The sequence below is a fragment of the Neodiprion lecontei genome, chromosome 5 (assembly GCF_021901455.1).
Source record: "Neodiprion lecontei isolate iyNeoLeco1 chromosome 5, iyNeoLeco1.1, whole genome shotgun sequence".
Taxonomy (NCBI): Eukaryota; Metazoa; Arthropoda; class Insecta; order Hymenoptera; family Diprionidae; genus Neodiprion; species Neodiprion lecontei.
The window spans coordinates 27298007-27315862 of record NC_060264.1 but is presented as its reverse complement, the minus strand read 5'-3'; the positions used below and the strand labels follow the sequence as shown (position 1 = coordinate 27315862).

The following is a 17856-nucleotide window of genomic DNA, read 5'->3' as shown; positions in this document are numbered from 1 at the left end:
AACTATTTATCCCCGTAAAATTAAGAGAATAAATAAATATCGATCAGTTGGAAAATGATTTAGAAAATCGACAACTTATGGAATATTACTACAGATTGAACATCTCGTACTTCATTCCTCGACGCGTGTTTCACCGAAACTGTAATTTCTTTAGATTTTGCACATTGACAAAAGTGTGTGTTCGTGCGAAAATGTAAAAAAGCCGATCCTATGATACATTAATTGTTCACACAAAAGTCTGCAGAGTACAGATACACGTAAAATAGATTTCGAAATAATTCAACCAGCGTGGATGAAGCAAGGAAAACGAGCAAATAAATAAATTACAGTTTTGAGGTAATGGAAACTGATTGAAACTGACTGCGCAATGCGGAATTAAAGTTACTGGAATATACGGAAGACCTCGCAAGGTTCTTGGTACGTGGAAATTAAACTGAAATGATCTCCGGAATTTGGTAGACTTTTTACTTTTTATCACCTTTGGTGATATGCGAAAAGTATCGTAGAGTTTATACATTTATTGAATGTTTTTTTTTTCAATTTTTCTTTCAAAACTTTCGAAACTTCTTCTATCGGTTTCAGCTTTTTCATTCGGCCGTTTTCGAGATCGTCGCGGAAGATTGTCGAAAAAACTGACAGACTCTTTCCTTTTCATGCTGAAGAAAATTTTTGCGAAAAAACTGTTTTCTCGGTTTGTTAGTTTTTTTTCGGCTAATTTGGTTTTCTCAAAAAAAATTTTTAAACCCACTCGAGGCTTACAAGAGGTATTTATTTCATCGCAGACGTCCGTCATCCGTAATTGTTCGGAACAGATCAATCGGAGATTGTTTTAAACTTATTTGGCATTCAGAGGTCAGGATCCATCGCGCCATCTCGACTATATTAACAATCGGTGTTCGGAATGTCTTGCACTTCGTGCATATATCGGACGGTGTAAAAATTCACCGCGTTGCGATCACCGGCCAATATTATATATTCATCTTGAGCAACCATTCGTCGCGAAGGCCATTTAACGAGAGAAAATTATTATCGAGTACGCGACGCCTGAAAACTTCGATTCAAATGATATTATAACGAACGAATCGCTTCGATGCTGAAAATTAATCGATCTTTCGGCTTTCTTTTCGCTGTTTTTGGAAAACTATTAAATCGTTACAATGACATAAAAATAATTGGTGAAACGAGGAATGCTGTCGAAATCGAGAACGGATATCGTCGCTTAATTGCTTAACAAGCTATAAAATGAACGGGAAGATTAGAAATATTTTTTTTGCCCTATTTTTTAAATCTATACCTTCAGTTTTGTAAATTGATTTTACCGCTGGATTTTTGAAGGCAAGAAATGGACGGAAAAGAGAAAAAAAATGTCTTCGTTGAACTATTTTGTCATGTTCTTTTTTTTTTTTTAAATTAGTTAAATAAAACGCTGGTAATTTGAAAAATTTGCAACTAATATACGTACCTAGATTTGAGAATAGTTATTACTTTTTTTAATTTGCTGTATTATGTGAGCCTGTAAAAATTGAAAAGAGGAAAACTGTTCTTTCATTATGTTTATTTCGCATTGATATATATTTCGCGCACGTTTAAATTTGCGTGATATGTGTAAGTATAGTTAACTAATTGTACAATATTTGTCATGATTATGAGGATGTGAATATTTTCATGATAACTTCACCTTAGAAAGTATACAATTTTTATTCACGCAGTATGGTCCGTCCGATACACTAAACAATAATTCAAACTACACCGAGATAGTAATATAAGTACGGAATTACCGTTTCGTAAAATGTGCATTTTTTTAATTCGTTCTATCCTTTTAGTCCTATTAATTTTCTAATTTTGAATAATCAAGTATGGAAACCTTCATATTCTTTAGTTCAAAAATTTCTACCACGAATATATTCAGCGATTTACTTACTTATTATTTTACTCATTATATTCTAATTGCCAGCTTTTGTAATACAAAATGTATTCTGGAATAAAAGTATAATAGATAATAAATAAACATATCTAGAATACGCAGAAAATACACTGAACGATATCTACCTTTTGATTTATAAAAATTTGTTCGATCTTCCGAAAAACATCATTGTTATCATTAACGCTTTGCTTGCATCAAAATTTAACCATTTGTCGTTGCAAATTATCATGTAAAGTTATTTTTCATCGAGATTATAAAAGATATTATAATATTTATAGGTATAGCTGCCCACGAGTTTGCGGTCTAAATACACTATATATTAATACTTTGCATAATCACACACGCGTACATACATACATTTCATATTCGTAATCTAGGCGCAGATTGGTCCTCTTGAATTTTGTGATACCTATATAGATCGAAAATGCTCCCACGCATTTTTATCCGCAAATACAATTAAAGACTATTATACAAGTGAAATTATACAATGTACTTATAAAGTCTACAATTCTAAACGTGATGACGTTTCACAATCACAATATTTTATTATTATTAGTCGACGAGAAAACCGAAAATCTTTACCAACTGAAAAATAGTTATTGTCTGCTATTATTTTTCTCTTCTTCTTTGTCTTTGCTTTCATACTCGAGGAGAGAAAAGGGGGAAAAATTGTCCCGGAAATTTCTGCGACGCTTCACCCGTAAGGTGTGATCGTTTTCACTCGATATGTGAACAGAAAAACGAGGAACCCCTCCTTACCGTTCGTGGAAATGATATCCTTAAAGAGTGTTGTCGATTTGATTTGGCAAATTAGTTAACCTCAGGGCTCTGAGCTGTTTGTAAAGTCGTTGTCGACAGAATTGGTAGAACTCAATTTCTCTCGTGAAATTTTTTCGCACCAGATCTTTTACCTCCTCGCTAACCGGTGGCTTGAAAAAATTCCGATTTATTTTCGTAAATGAGTTGACTTCGTCTGAAAACATAAGAAACAGAAATCAAAGATAAACAAATTTGATGTAAAAATTAGAAAAGTAATGAGAGCGAAAAAACCCAGTCAATTATTCAAACAGTAAAACCAAAATTATCGCCAGCTAAGATTTGACGTAAAAAAAAAAAAAAACAGAATCTTATCTGTCCGTGTTTGCCTTGGTTAAAAAGACTGCTTTTGTGAAAAAAAAGTAAAAATCCTGTTGTAATCGAATTTGCCTAATGTTTTTACAATTCACGAAAACGCGACGCACACAGTTCATTAAACTTTTCATTGCGCCTTGTATAAAATGAAGGTATTACGTGCACGTAAGATTGGTTGCCAATCGTAGGCGTAACTCGCTACTTTCAATTCCCGATCATATTTTTCGCCGATTACTGCAGTTACATTCATGGCACAATTAATTGGTATCATGATTATTTATGAATGATTACAAATTGTTTATTCGCAATGCAAATTTGGTTTCGTTGAGTTTTCTTTTCGTGTCATCAGTCATGTCTGTTGCGCCTTGATGTACGAAGTGAAAGTCTTACGCGGACGTAAGATCGGTTGCCTACCACAGGCGCAATATGCAGCTTTCAATTCCTCATTCATTTTTTTCCACCGGCTGCTACAGTTCTATCCATTGCATGATTCATTTGGTATTGCGATTATTGATGAATGATGATAAATACTCTATTCAAGACCTAAATTTGCGATGGTTAAAGTTTCCTTTCGTCTGATTATTTCAAACAAATACATGTGTAAATATACGTATTCGTGTATATATCCGTAAGACTGTATAAAAATAGATCAGCCATTGGCCGAGCAAATGTAACATTTAAATATAGTTCTCGACATCATGTGGTGCCAGATATGGTGACGTGATTTCAGCTTGAATCGACCAGCGGGAATTGTGATCCCTTGCGAAAAGCAGGGGAAAATTTAAAAGCTAAGATATATTTTTAAACAGTTTTTTTTTGTTTTTTTGCAATTAACCTACCCCAGTAGACGTCTGTTGCTCCTCGGAAAAATTTCGGTATATAATTTTCTAATACCGTCAACGTACTGTTTATATCCTCAAGGATACCGACAACAGCGTAATGTTTTTCAACCGCCAGTTTAGCCCTCTCCAAAGCACCTACCGTGTTGAATGGTCTGAAAATTATTGAGAGTAGGTGAATTTTTATACAATTTTTAAACTATGGAAACTCAATTCATACTCCTGTACCAGCTCATTCACATCCTTATAAATAGTTCGAGCATCCTTGCAAGTTTTCTAATAATTAAGATTCACAGTATACATGTATAAGCAGGTTTGATAAAATTTCCCTCAAAAAAGAAGCACAATTTACAAAAACTTGACACACGACACCGAGTAGTTGTAAATTTAGCCCAAGCTCGTGGGAAAGATACAAATTTGTAATAAGACAAATTTAATGACTCTAAATATCGAAAATCTTATCGAAATCCAAACTACAGATGAGGAAAATTGTGGTGAATTCTTATAAGCTATACCTGCATTTATCGCTGTGGCCGCAAAAGAAGAGGGTTTGCCTTCGGTGGTCCCCGATGCCCTCGTGGATCTCGCCCTCGAGGTATCTACACTCCCTGTCACCCTCCAGGACGCAGGACTCGAAGTCTTTCTTCAGCCAATTCGGATCCGGCAAAGGCAGGTCGGGAAATATCTGCTTCCGTTCAACGTAATACCACGGAGCCCTGACGTAGTAGTACCAGGAAATTACGCGCTCGACCGGGTCTCGCACCAGGTTTACGTAAATCGGTTCCGGCAGATTGAATCTGCAGGCGACAGATTCGTTCGTCAAAAGCATCTCGTCGAAAAATTTGGAGGATCGAATGGAAATCAGGCAAAATCAGGAGGAAAGAAACGCGAGGGATAGAAATTTGAGAATCTGTAACTGTGCGACTTTAATCTTATTGAAAAATTTGCCTCATCGAAGCTCCTATTACAAATTGAAGTGACCCAGTTTTTTGTAGGTATGATGGAATTTCCTTTCGAATAATCATATTTTTATAGAATATATTTCAATTCAACGAAACAGCCCGTATTATTTCTCAAATTTAATTGATTATGATTTACAAACTCAGCGGGTCGAAAAATTATTTGAATCTGGATTCTGCAGAAGATTATAGATCGATATTTTTTTTTCTTCTTTAAACTAACGAATCAATTCATTTGTTTAATTTGACAAGCACGGGGCAACATGATCGTCTATTATTTAACACTACTTACTCGGTGAAATTCGTGAAACAAACGTGCTTGATGTAGACTGAAGGTTCAGCGTAACCGGAAACCATTGTCGCCAGTTGGAGCTGAAAAGCGTTCATTCAATGAGTCCTAACTATACAAATCATACATATAGCAAGAATGTTTACCTTGTTTACGATACGAAACAAAATGCGAGTTCGATTCTATACGAATTTTGTGACAATGACTGGCGATGCAGCCGACGTGAGAGATTGGGAGTCATCGTCACATAATTCGTACAGAATCGAACTCGCATTTTCTTTCCGACCGAGTACAAGTTAGCCGAAAGGTCAAGCCTTAACGAACATTACTTTACAAGATTTACGGTACCTGTTCGATTGGAGCAAGGCGGATGGTCTCGACCCTCTGAACCCTGTCTCGATTGAAGAAGAACCTGTTGAACACGGAGAGCCTTCTAAGTAGTTCCATGAATGATTGGGAACCGACTTTCGGTACCCGGTTGAAGAATATCACCTGTTTGGTGGCCCTTCGAGTGTTGTTCAACGCGTCGATGTCAAGGACCTCCATGTCGTCGTACTGTAACAAAATACTCGATCACTCCAATTTCGATTTAAGCTGCGTGTCGTTTTTCCATAAGATCCCGCACAAGTAGTCACGGATGAAAATTGGAGATTACTACTGTGCACGCTCACCGATTCTGTTAACTTCTGATTGATGGTCGAGTAGTAATGAACGACACCGCTGGGTCCTGATTCTATGTGTATCGAGGTTTGTTCGCCGTCTGAAACAAGAGCATAGTTTGATGAACCCAATCAGGCCAAAAGTCCTAACGAGCATCGAATAATTGATCGTCTGGTGCATAGAAACAAAAAAAGAGTATGTCCGATCTCCGATTACTCAATCGTCGATTACGGATGCCTGCGCAGTGTCGAATGGTTTTGTTGGTCGGTTGACTTGAGAGTATTGTTAATTCACGATCCTCAATTATTCAACCGAGTGACAAATAAATCGGTCACTTTTTTCCGGGATGTGAGTTGGGTGGGCGCTCATTTCGTTTAGCATGAGAGATCACTTTGAGGATTTTTAACTGTGAAGATACTCTGAATAGCTACTCAAACGAGTGCAGTATTGTGCAATACGGATAGCAGGAAACAACATCTACAGAGATCAATCTCGTTACCGCGGTATTTTAACACTTGTCATTAAAGTAGAGAAAATTGCTGCTGAGATTTACCGGCTGTTTTACGATCGGTTTCTCGTTCAGTGTTAAAACGTATAGAGAATTATGGTACCCATACCAGAACGATACAGGTAAGTATACTGTAAACGCTTCCGGAAGGGAAGAGTTTACTTCAAACGGCAATCATGCAGGTAGTTGGAATGGTCCGTAGAAAAAAAAAAATTCTAACTATGTAACATTGAAGGAATTCCGATGCATGTTAACTCGGTAGGTTTTTGCTCTATAAAACGGTTGAAAATCACAAAGTAATTTGTATTTAGTATATAGCATCACTTTTCTCAAGATTTCTCCGTGGATCGCAGGTTAGGGAAAAAACGCGGCTGAAGGTAGAGCTTCCGGTTCGATTTTTCGCAAGCTGAATGGCGTGGGGAAGTTAACAAAATTCACGTACAAACATATTGAGCGGGAAGTGCAGCAGTGTATCATGGTACATAAGTTGGTACAAGCATGGGAGCGAACATCGCGATAGCGTTAAGTAAGTTCATTATCATACAATGGCCAAGGGACTTTGTCTTATTATGATAATTTGATCGTCAGTATATTCTCGAAGAGTTGATTTATTTCGCGAAACGAGCCATGCCATTAACTATACGAAATTGATTGACACTCACAAATGGTACTGATAGCGGTGGACAAAAATCGTTCATCGCTAAGTGCAGAGATAAGCCGCTGTATTAAATTTTGGCCCATTCTCATAATAGAGGATGACAGAAATTATAGCAGCGTTTTTAGATCCTCTCTGTCGCCTTGTCAGAAGTGAACATATCGTACAGATTGAGTGGATTTCCAAATCGTCGGTGGCAGTCAGTAATTTTACAGTGATTGGCAGAACCCGCCCAACGATCATGACAGTGAATGATAGATTTGGCATCTAACGCAGGTTATTGACCATAAAAATTGATGAAACATGTTGCGGTGAATATCAATGGCTGAGCTGCAGTAGCAGGAGTAGTTTGCATCCCACTGCTTTAAGTTCACAGAAATTTTGTGTCGAACGATGGTAAATACGAAAGCCTGTAATCCGGTGTCACAACGACAAACGAGGAGGCTTTTTTCCTCTGGAATCGGTAAACGCTGCTAACGGTGCGAGGATCGTTGGACCCACAAGACCTCCGTCGACCCGACGTGCAAAGTCGAGGGGCAAGCGGATGGTTTCGCGTTAAGCACAACGCGAGCCAGGAGTTGTCGAACCTGTGCGGCTAAGCTCTAAGAAACGCGGACGAGGGCTGGTTCTTAAAAATCTCCGACATCTCTATTGTACGCGGAATTCGTGACGCGAAGATTCTATCTCGGGCCGGACGGTTTCTCCGCGGCTGCGGACAAAACCGCTCCGCCCCAACCGCGTTATCCTCGCTTCCAGCTTTTCTCTTCCCGCTGGATTCTCCTTCTTCCCGCCCGCCTCGCTTCGACATCCTCGACCGAGGATTCCAACGACTCGGGGTTCGATTCCTGCACGCCTGACTCGCGGTACGGAAGAGCGAAGAAGGACTCCTTCCGGAGACGAACGTTGACCCAGGGACGGACTTGGCTCCGTAGGGTCAAAACTGATGCGCGCCTCGATCCGGGAACCTGCTCGAATTTACGACGGTTCGCTACGTCGTGGTATTTATTTTGCAGGAAAAAATTGGGTCAAGCACCGCTGTTGGTGGCCGTTGAAGTCTTCGGATTTCATGCAGAATTCCGGAGTGAGGTCTTCGCACCGTTCTTATTCCAATCGTTCGATGTTTCCAATCGTGATTTTCAATCCGGAAACCTGCATTCATTCGTTTATCCGCATCACTCACTGGCATCGTTCACCGGCTCAGGGTTTGGGAGATTGCGCGACATAATAGAGTGGCTGAGTCTAGGATAGGTGTGCGACCGTTATTCGTTCCACTAACGCAGGAACATATAAATTCTATATCTACGCCGATCTGTAGAAAATTAATGTAAACGGTCAAACATCCTGTACTGCGCATATCTGGCCGGTACACCTCGAGACTATGTACGCAATTCAGTGCGAAACCATTTACGGAATATCTATTCGCGCAATTGTGGCTTACCGCTTTCTGCGTGCGGTGCACTTGCTACTGAATTTTTCTCTCCGCACACGCCTACTGATGTCGTTCTAAACACTAAACCTTTCGACGGTAATCACAAGAGCGCAATTATGGTCAGACCAAGAAAGGCTTCTACAAGTAGAATGAGCCCGCCCACTTTACCATGTCTGGAACAGTCACGAATATAATCAAACTTGGCGTACTCGCGTGTCATCTGGATTTAACTAAATTTACAATAAACGGCTAGCCAACAAAACAACGTTACAATTCACGCAGTTTACATATTTTTATTTACCAATGAATGTTATCTTGGTATGACGCAATCGAGAATCAGATATCTCGGGCCATTCAGCGTTAAGGATGATCCGTTATCCCATGAGTTTTCAGATGCGAACGTGAGAGAAATTGGTGAAAGATCCGATGCGTGGTTAATGATCTTAGCCAAGCGTTGCGCAACATTGATCAGTACGCCTCAGCTATTTTAATATGAAAAAATTGGAGTGATTCACCGTTTCAGGTACGTAAACACACGTCACGGAGTCAACGGTTGAATTGGAGCACCGAGACCATGAACTTGTTTTCATTTTTCCATCGAGATAAAAGTCCAAATAGGGAAGTCGCGTTTATAGATGAACAGCTTACTCCTAATTCCACGAACAGAATTTCTCTTCGCGATGCTTCCGTGGTACGTGCGTGACGTTGGAAAAAAGAGGAGGACTAATTCGATTGATCGATGATCCGTGATATGAATGCTTGATCAATTCCAATTCTGTCCAGGTTTCAGTGTTGTCATTGTACAGAAAAGGACAAAGATGGATAATTGGTATGCTTTACTCAACGTGACCCATTTACACTTTCGCATTCAAAGATCGAAACGATTTTCAAATGCTATTAATTTCCATGACAATGTGCACATCGCTCGAATAACAATTTTTTTTTTAATAGAAAGAAAATATGCGGTATTACTAAGAGGCGAATGAACAGCAATAAATCTACACAATTGCATTCGAATTTCTGAATAAATATTGTTCAAGTGAGTGCATCTCTCCCGTCAAAATGATAGAACTTGTGGGCACATGACTTTCTTCTATCCACTCAGTTTACACTCTATGGTTGAAATTCCTGATGCCATTAGGAATGCAATATTTATGTGTATATAGTTACTTGCACACAGATTATACACGTTATTGCCAGCCTTTGCTCTCTGGTGATGGGGGTGGCAATGAAAATGCCAGTAAGACAGATCGTAATATAGGGCAGTCATAAGCGCATCTGGCAAACGCTGACTTTCGGTAAAATGAAACTTCCAAGCCTTTCACTCTCGTGTACTGAAATAGGTGAGCACCAGTTTACGAGCGTCGATTCTCCAGTGGTCAGACACAACTCTGATAAGATAATTTGTGGATTTACGAGACGCAATAACAATTGCTCCGTGATTTTCATCAGCCCAACGTATAATTTTCGCTTTCCGTAAAAGGGGGAAGAGCCTTCCCTCCGCCTTCGCTATCCCCGTAATCATTCACACACGGATGCGTATCGAGAGGCTCGACGGAGTCTCGAGTGGTTTTACGTTACTTTGGTTTTACCAGCTCCGCGAAAGGCAGTAAAACAGATCTTCCTTCCTGCCGGTGGGGCAATTACTTCGCTCTTACTAACTCGAGTCAATTTTGCTAAAGAGGCATCGGAGAGCGAAGAAAGTAGACTCGCAGAGACGACGATCAACCGGCTACGCGAAGCCGATCGAACTCGCGATCCTCGGACGAGTCGCAACAGACCCGCCTGTTGTTATATCGTTAAAGCTAAGCGGATGCCACGGACGGAATTCCCGCTTCCGGGTCTCTTCCTTAATTAATACCGCGAATCGCTCGAGGAGATGCCGAGAGCCCCGGACGTTCCTCCCGAGACGCGCGTCTGCCGTTTGATGCCGATCGCGTGCCGCGCGAAAGATCGAGGCTCCTCTTATCGATCGCCGATCCCGATCCCGAGAGAATCGGACAAGTTCTCCTCGGAGGATAAATCACCCCTGTCTGCGACTCGGTCCAGCTTGAAGCGGAAACGGAATCGGGGACGTGTTTGATAATTATTCCTGTCCGTCGGAAGGCTTGGTTGGGTTTCGCCTAAGGTTCAAAATCACGCTCGAGCAAACGGAGATCAATGAAAACTGAAACTCGATCACCGGATCGCGAGTCAGAATGTTTCGAATCACGGATCGTCGGACGAATTACATTATACGTTTTCTCCGCAGGATGTTACGTGGATTTTGAAGAATAATGATCGATCCAGTAAAGGAGGCGGCGTCGAGATCGATCCAGAAAGAAGTCACTGACCCAGAACTTGGGAAAGTCGCGGTGAACTGGGAAGAGCTCTCTTCTGGCCTGTTAACCCAGCGCACGGAGCATCAAGGCCCGATTTTATGCCACGCGTCGATTTCTTTCATACGATGTAGGCGCAGCTTCTATTGGAATTTAACCCTGACCTCTTGATGCCATTCGCTGGTCATTGAGTTGAACAGAGACGCTGTTTTTCGTGAATTCACATCACAAGACCAACGACGTGGAGCTGAGTGGCGAAGCATGGCAGAAATAAGCGATAATTGATGCGACAACGTGTGATTTATACGTGGTGGCAATAAAATATGTAAAAATATTCCCTGCATTCCGATGGCTCAATCGCGTTACAGCTAATTAAATGACGTCAAAATTTGTAATCGTTACCAGCGAAAGTTGAGCGAGATCAAATCATAGCTGAATTCTCCTCCACTGTCAAAAATATGCGTCGCATTAATCTGCTGAACGTTGGGACAAGTTAGCCGACCGATTACGCGATTAAATTTCACTTCTTGGCCGTTGATCGTTTCTAAAATCGTAACAAATTGCCTAAAATTAGAATATCTAACGAGGTGTAGCAGATAGGGGAACCGCAAAAAGCTTCGGACATAATTATCATCGTTTAAAACGTCGCTTACGTATATCAGGATTCAATACCGGTGTGAAAACGGGTTTCACTCTCCGGAAGACGATGCTGATACTTTCGATTTTACGGAGAAAAATTATGCGGTAAGAACAATCGGTTATGCTGACTATACCGTTGCTCATTTGTTACTCGAGGATACTATTTTCAAATCAGATAACAGGAAATGAAAAAGGAAAAACGAGAACTCGCGGTAAAAAATTCCATCAACATCCGTTCAACCGTCCGACACGATCTGCGGTTAGAAGTAACGGTTCATATGATGATCGGTATCAAAGTTCGCAACGGTTTACTCAGATTCCATCTAATCGTTAATTATTGAAGAAGCGATTACTGTAAAAAAAAAATTCATGCAGACTTGATCCCACGACCGGAAATGATTCCATTCGATTGGAAGAACTGGGACAACTCGGCACTAAAATTTTTCTTGTTGTTCTTCGGCGCAAGAAAAAGCAGAGAATTGATCTAAAAATGTACCGGGAGTGAGTAAAAAACGAAGGAATAGTTATTATTTAAGCTGTGCATTGCGCAACTTGAGTCTTTTTGGAGATGTTTTGTCACGTAGAATAACAAAAATTGATGAAAAAGGGCGGAAATTAACTTTGGTGACGTTGATGAACCGCATTGTGGGAATGAAACAGTACCGAATGACATCTTCGAAAAAGAAGAAGAAGAAGAATTGAACTCGTCGCTTGAAGCTGGAAGAAACAAATTTTTGAGACGTCATTTTTTGTACGTACATGTCATTCATTTAATTGCCTCATCTCATTCACCGCGATTTTCACGGCATTCTTCATTTCTCACCGACGACCGGCATCGCATTTCTCGGGTTCACTCACCGATGACTATTCTCACGAATCCCGACGAATTCGACGCACCTGCAGCATGCAGCGATCGAACAAAGCCGACTTCCGGTCAGCGATCGCCCGCCCAGGAAATCTAGCCGAACGCATTGAAAACTCGCTTGTAAGTTTTAGCGGAAGTAGGCCGCGCTCCGTTTTGCGACAATTCACTCGCCTAACAAGAGAGCGAGCCTTTGATTGCGCGTAACGCGCGTAACGCGGGGCCGCAGATTCGAGGCTCGTTTCTTCCGCGGGTCAATTAACTCGCGGCGCGGTTTCGAAGCGCTCGTAAGTCGCGAACGGAGTAACAGACCTCGTTTCTTATTCGTGTGGATTTTTTCGGAGGGACGTCGCGCTCTTCGGTCATTTCGAAAACGCCAGGGGGAAAAATTTTCACGGTTTTTTAATCGGGTCAACGCTGGAGGTCAAAGCAACAAAAAAACAAAAAAAACTGGAGAAACAACCCTTAAAAGAAATTACACTAATTAACATTTTTCCAATTATCTTGTTTAATTCATTTTTTTAGTCAAGTTTTTGAATAGTCAAAGATTGGTATAAAAAATTCATCAACTTTTCACAGGTCAAAATTAAAAGGCAGAAGAGTTTCCTGCCACATTTGAACTTGATTCGTTTTTATATCAAATAATATGTAAAACAATTCCATTTTTGTTTCCAAAATTTTTCCTCTCCTTAACAATTTCAGTATCAAACACTTGGCTAATTTTCTATCTTTCTTCCGTCTTTCATCCATCACGGATCAAACGCCTCCACGAAAATACTTTCAGAATCAACGCAATTATTTCTGAATTCATCTGGCTCATTCTGAAAACACCCGTACCGATTTCACGTGTTATACAAATCTCTCCTGTCTAGGCAGAGAAATTACCGTTCATTTCATCAGATGAGAATATAATTTCTCCGAATAAACTAGACAGATATAATACGTCGTAACCATACCGAAGCAATATTTCATTAACACTCTGCCGCACGAGTATTTCACGCAAATTAATTACGACTATATAAGACAACATACTTGCAGGTACTTTTTCACCGCCACGAGGTGCTTTCAAGTTTACAGAGAATCCACGTGAAGTAAATAACTTTTATACGCTTTTTAGAAAGCCGGTGGTCGAAGTTTTGACTTAAAGTCGAAATATTTACATAACCGTGTATAATCTTCGTTCTCTTTTAAAATTCGTTATTTATCTCTGTAACCCAATCCGGAAAATCTGATTGATAAAATTCATCAAGGCACTATTTATTGGGAAGCTTAGACTAAATTTGTGCTAAAGACGAATTTCTTAAGGGAAAAACATATCTGTAACAGCCTTGCAGATCGCTCGACATGAAATTTACTCGTGTATTCAGAGCAGAAACCAGGCTGCAGCCTCGTTTCTCTCAGTTCCGAATTGAGGCCGTCGTTTTGATCATTCCACCGATTACAGAAGTAACAAAGGTAATTACAGTTATGCATAATACCATAACGCAGCTGCATAAAACCCTGAATGCAAGCGTCGTACTGGGAAAAATTTCATTCGTTATGGTTACTAGATAATTCCATGGTAATATCGTTACAATAACGGTTTGAACACTGTTGCAATTACAAAAGAAAAAAAAGAAAAAATGGTGTACGAGTAACTATTTAGTGTATGATTATAATTGTCAGTAGTAAATTTTCTGCTTGTTGCAACATTAAATTTATTTTTTCGGTTGACTGTATTTTTTGCAGTTGGATAATATCTTTACATCAAATTATCGTAATGGGTGACCATAATAAAAAAAAAATACGATTACATATCGGGTTTTACGTTCATAGGTGGTAGAGATGTAGAAGAATTAGAAAACCGAATGATCGCGCTATCGAATTTTCAAAAATACGAAATTCCATTCAATAGAATTAAAAAAAAAAATTAATCTGAATATTAATAATGAAAAAATTCAGTAAGTCAGATATTCGCGTCTTTGAAAATTCGACGTCGCAATCCTTCTATTTTCTGATCGTTCCACATTTTTCCCTCGACTGGAAAAAAAATTCCAATTGTTCATTTTGTGCCCGTATAACTGCATTTTTTTTTTTTTTTTCTGTTTTTTTGCAAGATTAAAGTAGACAACGAGGTTGAGGAGTGAAGAAATTATCGTCGCGTCAAACTGGAACGACGATGAGCAAGGAGAGCATGCAGCTCTCCTTGTAAGGCCGGAGATGCTGCGGTCTGTGGAACACCTTCATTAACCATTCGATCCGTCGATGCACCCACGCCGATAATTATCTCGGCAGCCTGCTGCACTCTTTGACGTTTAGAAGAAGAGGAAAATAAGCAAAAGGACCGTGAAACGGCGTAATAAAGGTTAGACAACCGTTAGACACGGGGCAACTGCTATATTTTTACAAACGAAGTTCACCGCGACGCGTTAGCGAAAAGTTGTGCGATTTTCATCACCATCCTCGTCCAAATTTCCAGATTATTTATCTCGCGTTATCGATTTAAACAAAAAATAAATATCTGTTGGTAAAATTCGCCACCTATTTCGGAGTTTCGGTCAAAAATTTGACTCACTTCAAGAAATATTATAATCCAAACGATGCATGGAAAACGATTAAACTGAATCATCTTCGAAATTTTCGAAGAATATCTTTTTGTAGATTTGCGTTTGTTGCCTTCTACTAAAAAAAAAAAAAATATCGAAACTTGAAATGATTACGAAAATTTGACGATTCTGTAGAAAAAATTTGACTAGGAATTTGTAAAATGTTATATACGTACGTAGCGTATACATTTCGATGAAAAACAAAAGAAAAAAACTCAAAAAATGGACGAATATATATGTATAGGCTATAAATTTAGTGGAAAACGAGATATAGATCTTTTTGATATCCTGTCTAGTTTTAGGAACCGAATACTGTACTTCGATGCAAGGAAACGATAACGGACAGGAGTGTAATTTTTCAACGAAATGATTAGTCTCTCTTTACATAAATCGAAGACAAATTGCCGAACGTCCATGGATAAGGATATTTAAAAAGGCTCCTATTATACGAGACGTTTACCAACTCCGAATAAAAACGATGCTGCATTATTTATTCCTCTATAATAATTCATGAATTCTCTATTATCCAACACTGTGGTGGATTTGTTGAGAGGATGCGTAATTAAAGATACCTACTTCATAGACGAAAAAAAAAAAGAAATAATCGGCAGTCCCAAGTTAGGGAGAAAAAAAATGGGCAGAGAAAATCATGAGACCCGAGAAAGCTTGCTTGATGTCTCGGTTTGTACTGTGAGGATAGAATCCACGCTATTTGTACACTTGGGGAGAACGAATCTGAGACGGATAACTTTTTACACTAGACAGTTACGTTGGCAACACAGAGAAACCTACAGCGCCACAGTCGGTCGAGCGCGAAACAAACTCAATCTCGATAAACGTAACATAACCCATGATCGTCGAATCTGATCCTAGAATACCGCGGGGATGATGAATTGTTGGATTGACACGTATTCTTAGGTTAGATTCTACGGTCATAGGTTATGTTACGTTTACTGACATTGAGTTAGTTTCGCGCTCGGCCGACTGTGGCGCTGTAGGTTTCTCCGTGTTGCCAACATAACTTCGTCCAGTGTAAAAAATTAGCCGTCTCAGATTCGTTGTCCCCCAGTGTACATACAACAATTCGATTTCACCGTTCTCGTGAAACTGCAAGTCTAACCTTCACGATGCCGAGGAATTAGAGCCTCGGAGGTAATTTCGTCGGACTTTTGCATGACTCGGCACGCTCACCGCAGGCTGATTTAGTCAAGTTCAATGTCTCGTTTTCTACGCAAGCTACGTGTAATCTTCTGTACGCATAGAATGCGAACCATTACGTTGCCTTTCTCCACATATGTACGTTACAATTACACCGGTTAGCCTAGGTTAGGTTAATTTAAGCTAGTCTAGGTTAGGTTGGTTGTTAGGATGGTAGGTGAAAAAAAATACGCATCGCTTAGTTTTTAGTCTACTATAACATATTACAAAAGAAATCAAATCGAGAGATCGACCTGGGATACCTTCCTTGTTGCGACGAAAGGACTCCTGCATTTAATTAACTCGGTCATTTTATTGCAACGATATTATACCACTGATCTCTGTACTTAATATCGGTGTATTATATCGCGTGTTTTCCTAACGGCGAAACGATTCGTGCGCCTGATTTAGGCAACCGGAGTTACGGCTCATCGCCAGGTTCAGCAATACCAAACATTGGCAAAAAGAAATGATATTCGAAGTTGTCAAAACGAATAATATCAGGCATTTGGGATACGACGTTCAACCTGAAGATAAGCTGTAACTACGGTTGCCTGAATCAGGCGTACGGATCGTTTGGCTGTTAGAAAAACTCAGGGTGTAACTCGATGCAGGTACGTGGGAACAACTATGTGAGGAATAATTCCCATATCGGTTAATCGAAGAATGTTTCAAATTCGAGGTCTTAGTTTAACTTTGAAGTAGTAACGAGAGGCGAAATTTTGCAGGAACGCAGAATCCATTTGCTAATCTGTGCGATGACTCAGATCTGTCGTTAGATGCATAATTACTTGACTTGAAAACTCGATCTGTGAGCAATTTATCGACGTTTATTTTATGACTAGCTTTTTTTAAACCAATCAACATTCATTTAGTTCAAGACGGAATAAAAAATAAATGTAAAATTGATGTGAACTAGATGTGATGTATAGTTTCGTGAATCGATAAAAACACTTGATTGAATAAATTAAAAATTGTGCATGTATGTATAATATATGAATGACCGATTTCGCGTTTCTTATGACAAAGTTTGATGAGATTTCGTGGATGTAATACAATATAACGGGTTTTAACACATGTGTCTCTGCACCGACTAACTGTACTAGTTTTAATGGATTCTTGCAATTCAGGCAATGAAATAATATGTACGTTATACATGAATGAAGGAGGATTCGAACAAACGTAGCTAAATTATAAGAAGTGTTATTATCATCAAAATAAATAAAATTGCCAAAAAAAAGGAGGTGAAAAAAGTTCATCACTGCGATTCTTACGTTTAAATTCGACATGCCATTATCAATATTCATAAAATCAAGGATAGCTGTCGTTAAAATAGCTTATTTGTGTCAATGAAGTGATTCGTCGTAATAAAAAAGTAAACTTCCTGCAATAAATCACGAGAGGTAAGCATTTTTATATACCATACATCGAGAAATAATGATCTGTGCGAATTTGGACGAAGTCGAAATTAGAGAAAAGGCTTTAGAGTAACGACGAATTTTTTTTTTTTTTGTTTCGTTAACCGGCTGTGTTTAGTTCTCTTTTCTATTCTCATATAATCATCGTTGAAAGTTAATATTACAATTGTAACACAATTCGTGTTGCGCCTAATTGAATTGTTAATTATTTACCTCACCACGCTCCATTTTCAAGTCGTTAACAGCGGGACGTTTGGAGTTAATTAAAAAAGTTAATGAGCAGCGTGCACGTGAAACGTGAATTAGTAAAATTGAAAGAATTTCCAGAGTTTTTTTAAAAATATCAAGCAAAAAAAAAAAAGAAATCACGTATGGTGTGAATTAATACTTTTCGCATGTAAAAAATACACGAGAAGTCAATTTACGGCCCGTGTTTGTACGCG

At 39.3% G+C, this 17856-nt stretch overlaps 1 protein-coding gene across 2 annotated transcripts in view; it reads right to left on the bottom strand.

The window, feature by feature from the left end:
• Positions 1-715: 715 nt before the first annotated feature.
• The window catches only part of LOC107226218 (heparan sulfate 2-O-sulfotransferase pipe), a 30583-nt gene continuing 13442 nt past the window's right edge, over positions 716-17856 (bottom strand). For both annotated transcript variants that reach the window (XM_046742039.1, XM_046742040.1), the window contains 6 exons: positions 5814-5902; positions 5491-5697; positions 5146-5225; positions 4410-4691; positions 3895-4049; positions 716-2897 (listed from right to left, as the gene is read on the bottom strand). In XM_046742039.1, coding sequence (XP_046597995.1) covers positions 2704-2897; positions 3895-4049; positions 4410-4691; positions 5146-5225; positions 5491-5697; positions 5814-5902 — 1007 coding nt within the window. In that variant the 3' untranslated portion in view covers positions 716-2703. The remainder of the gene's footprint in view (positions 2898-3894; positions 4050-4409; positions 4692-5145; positions 5226-5490; positions 5698-5813; positions 5903-17856) is intronic.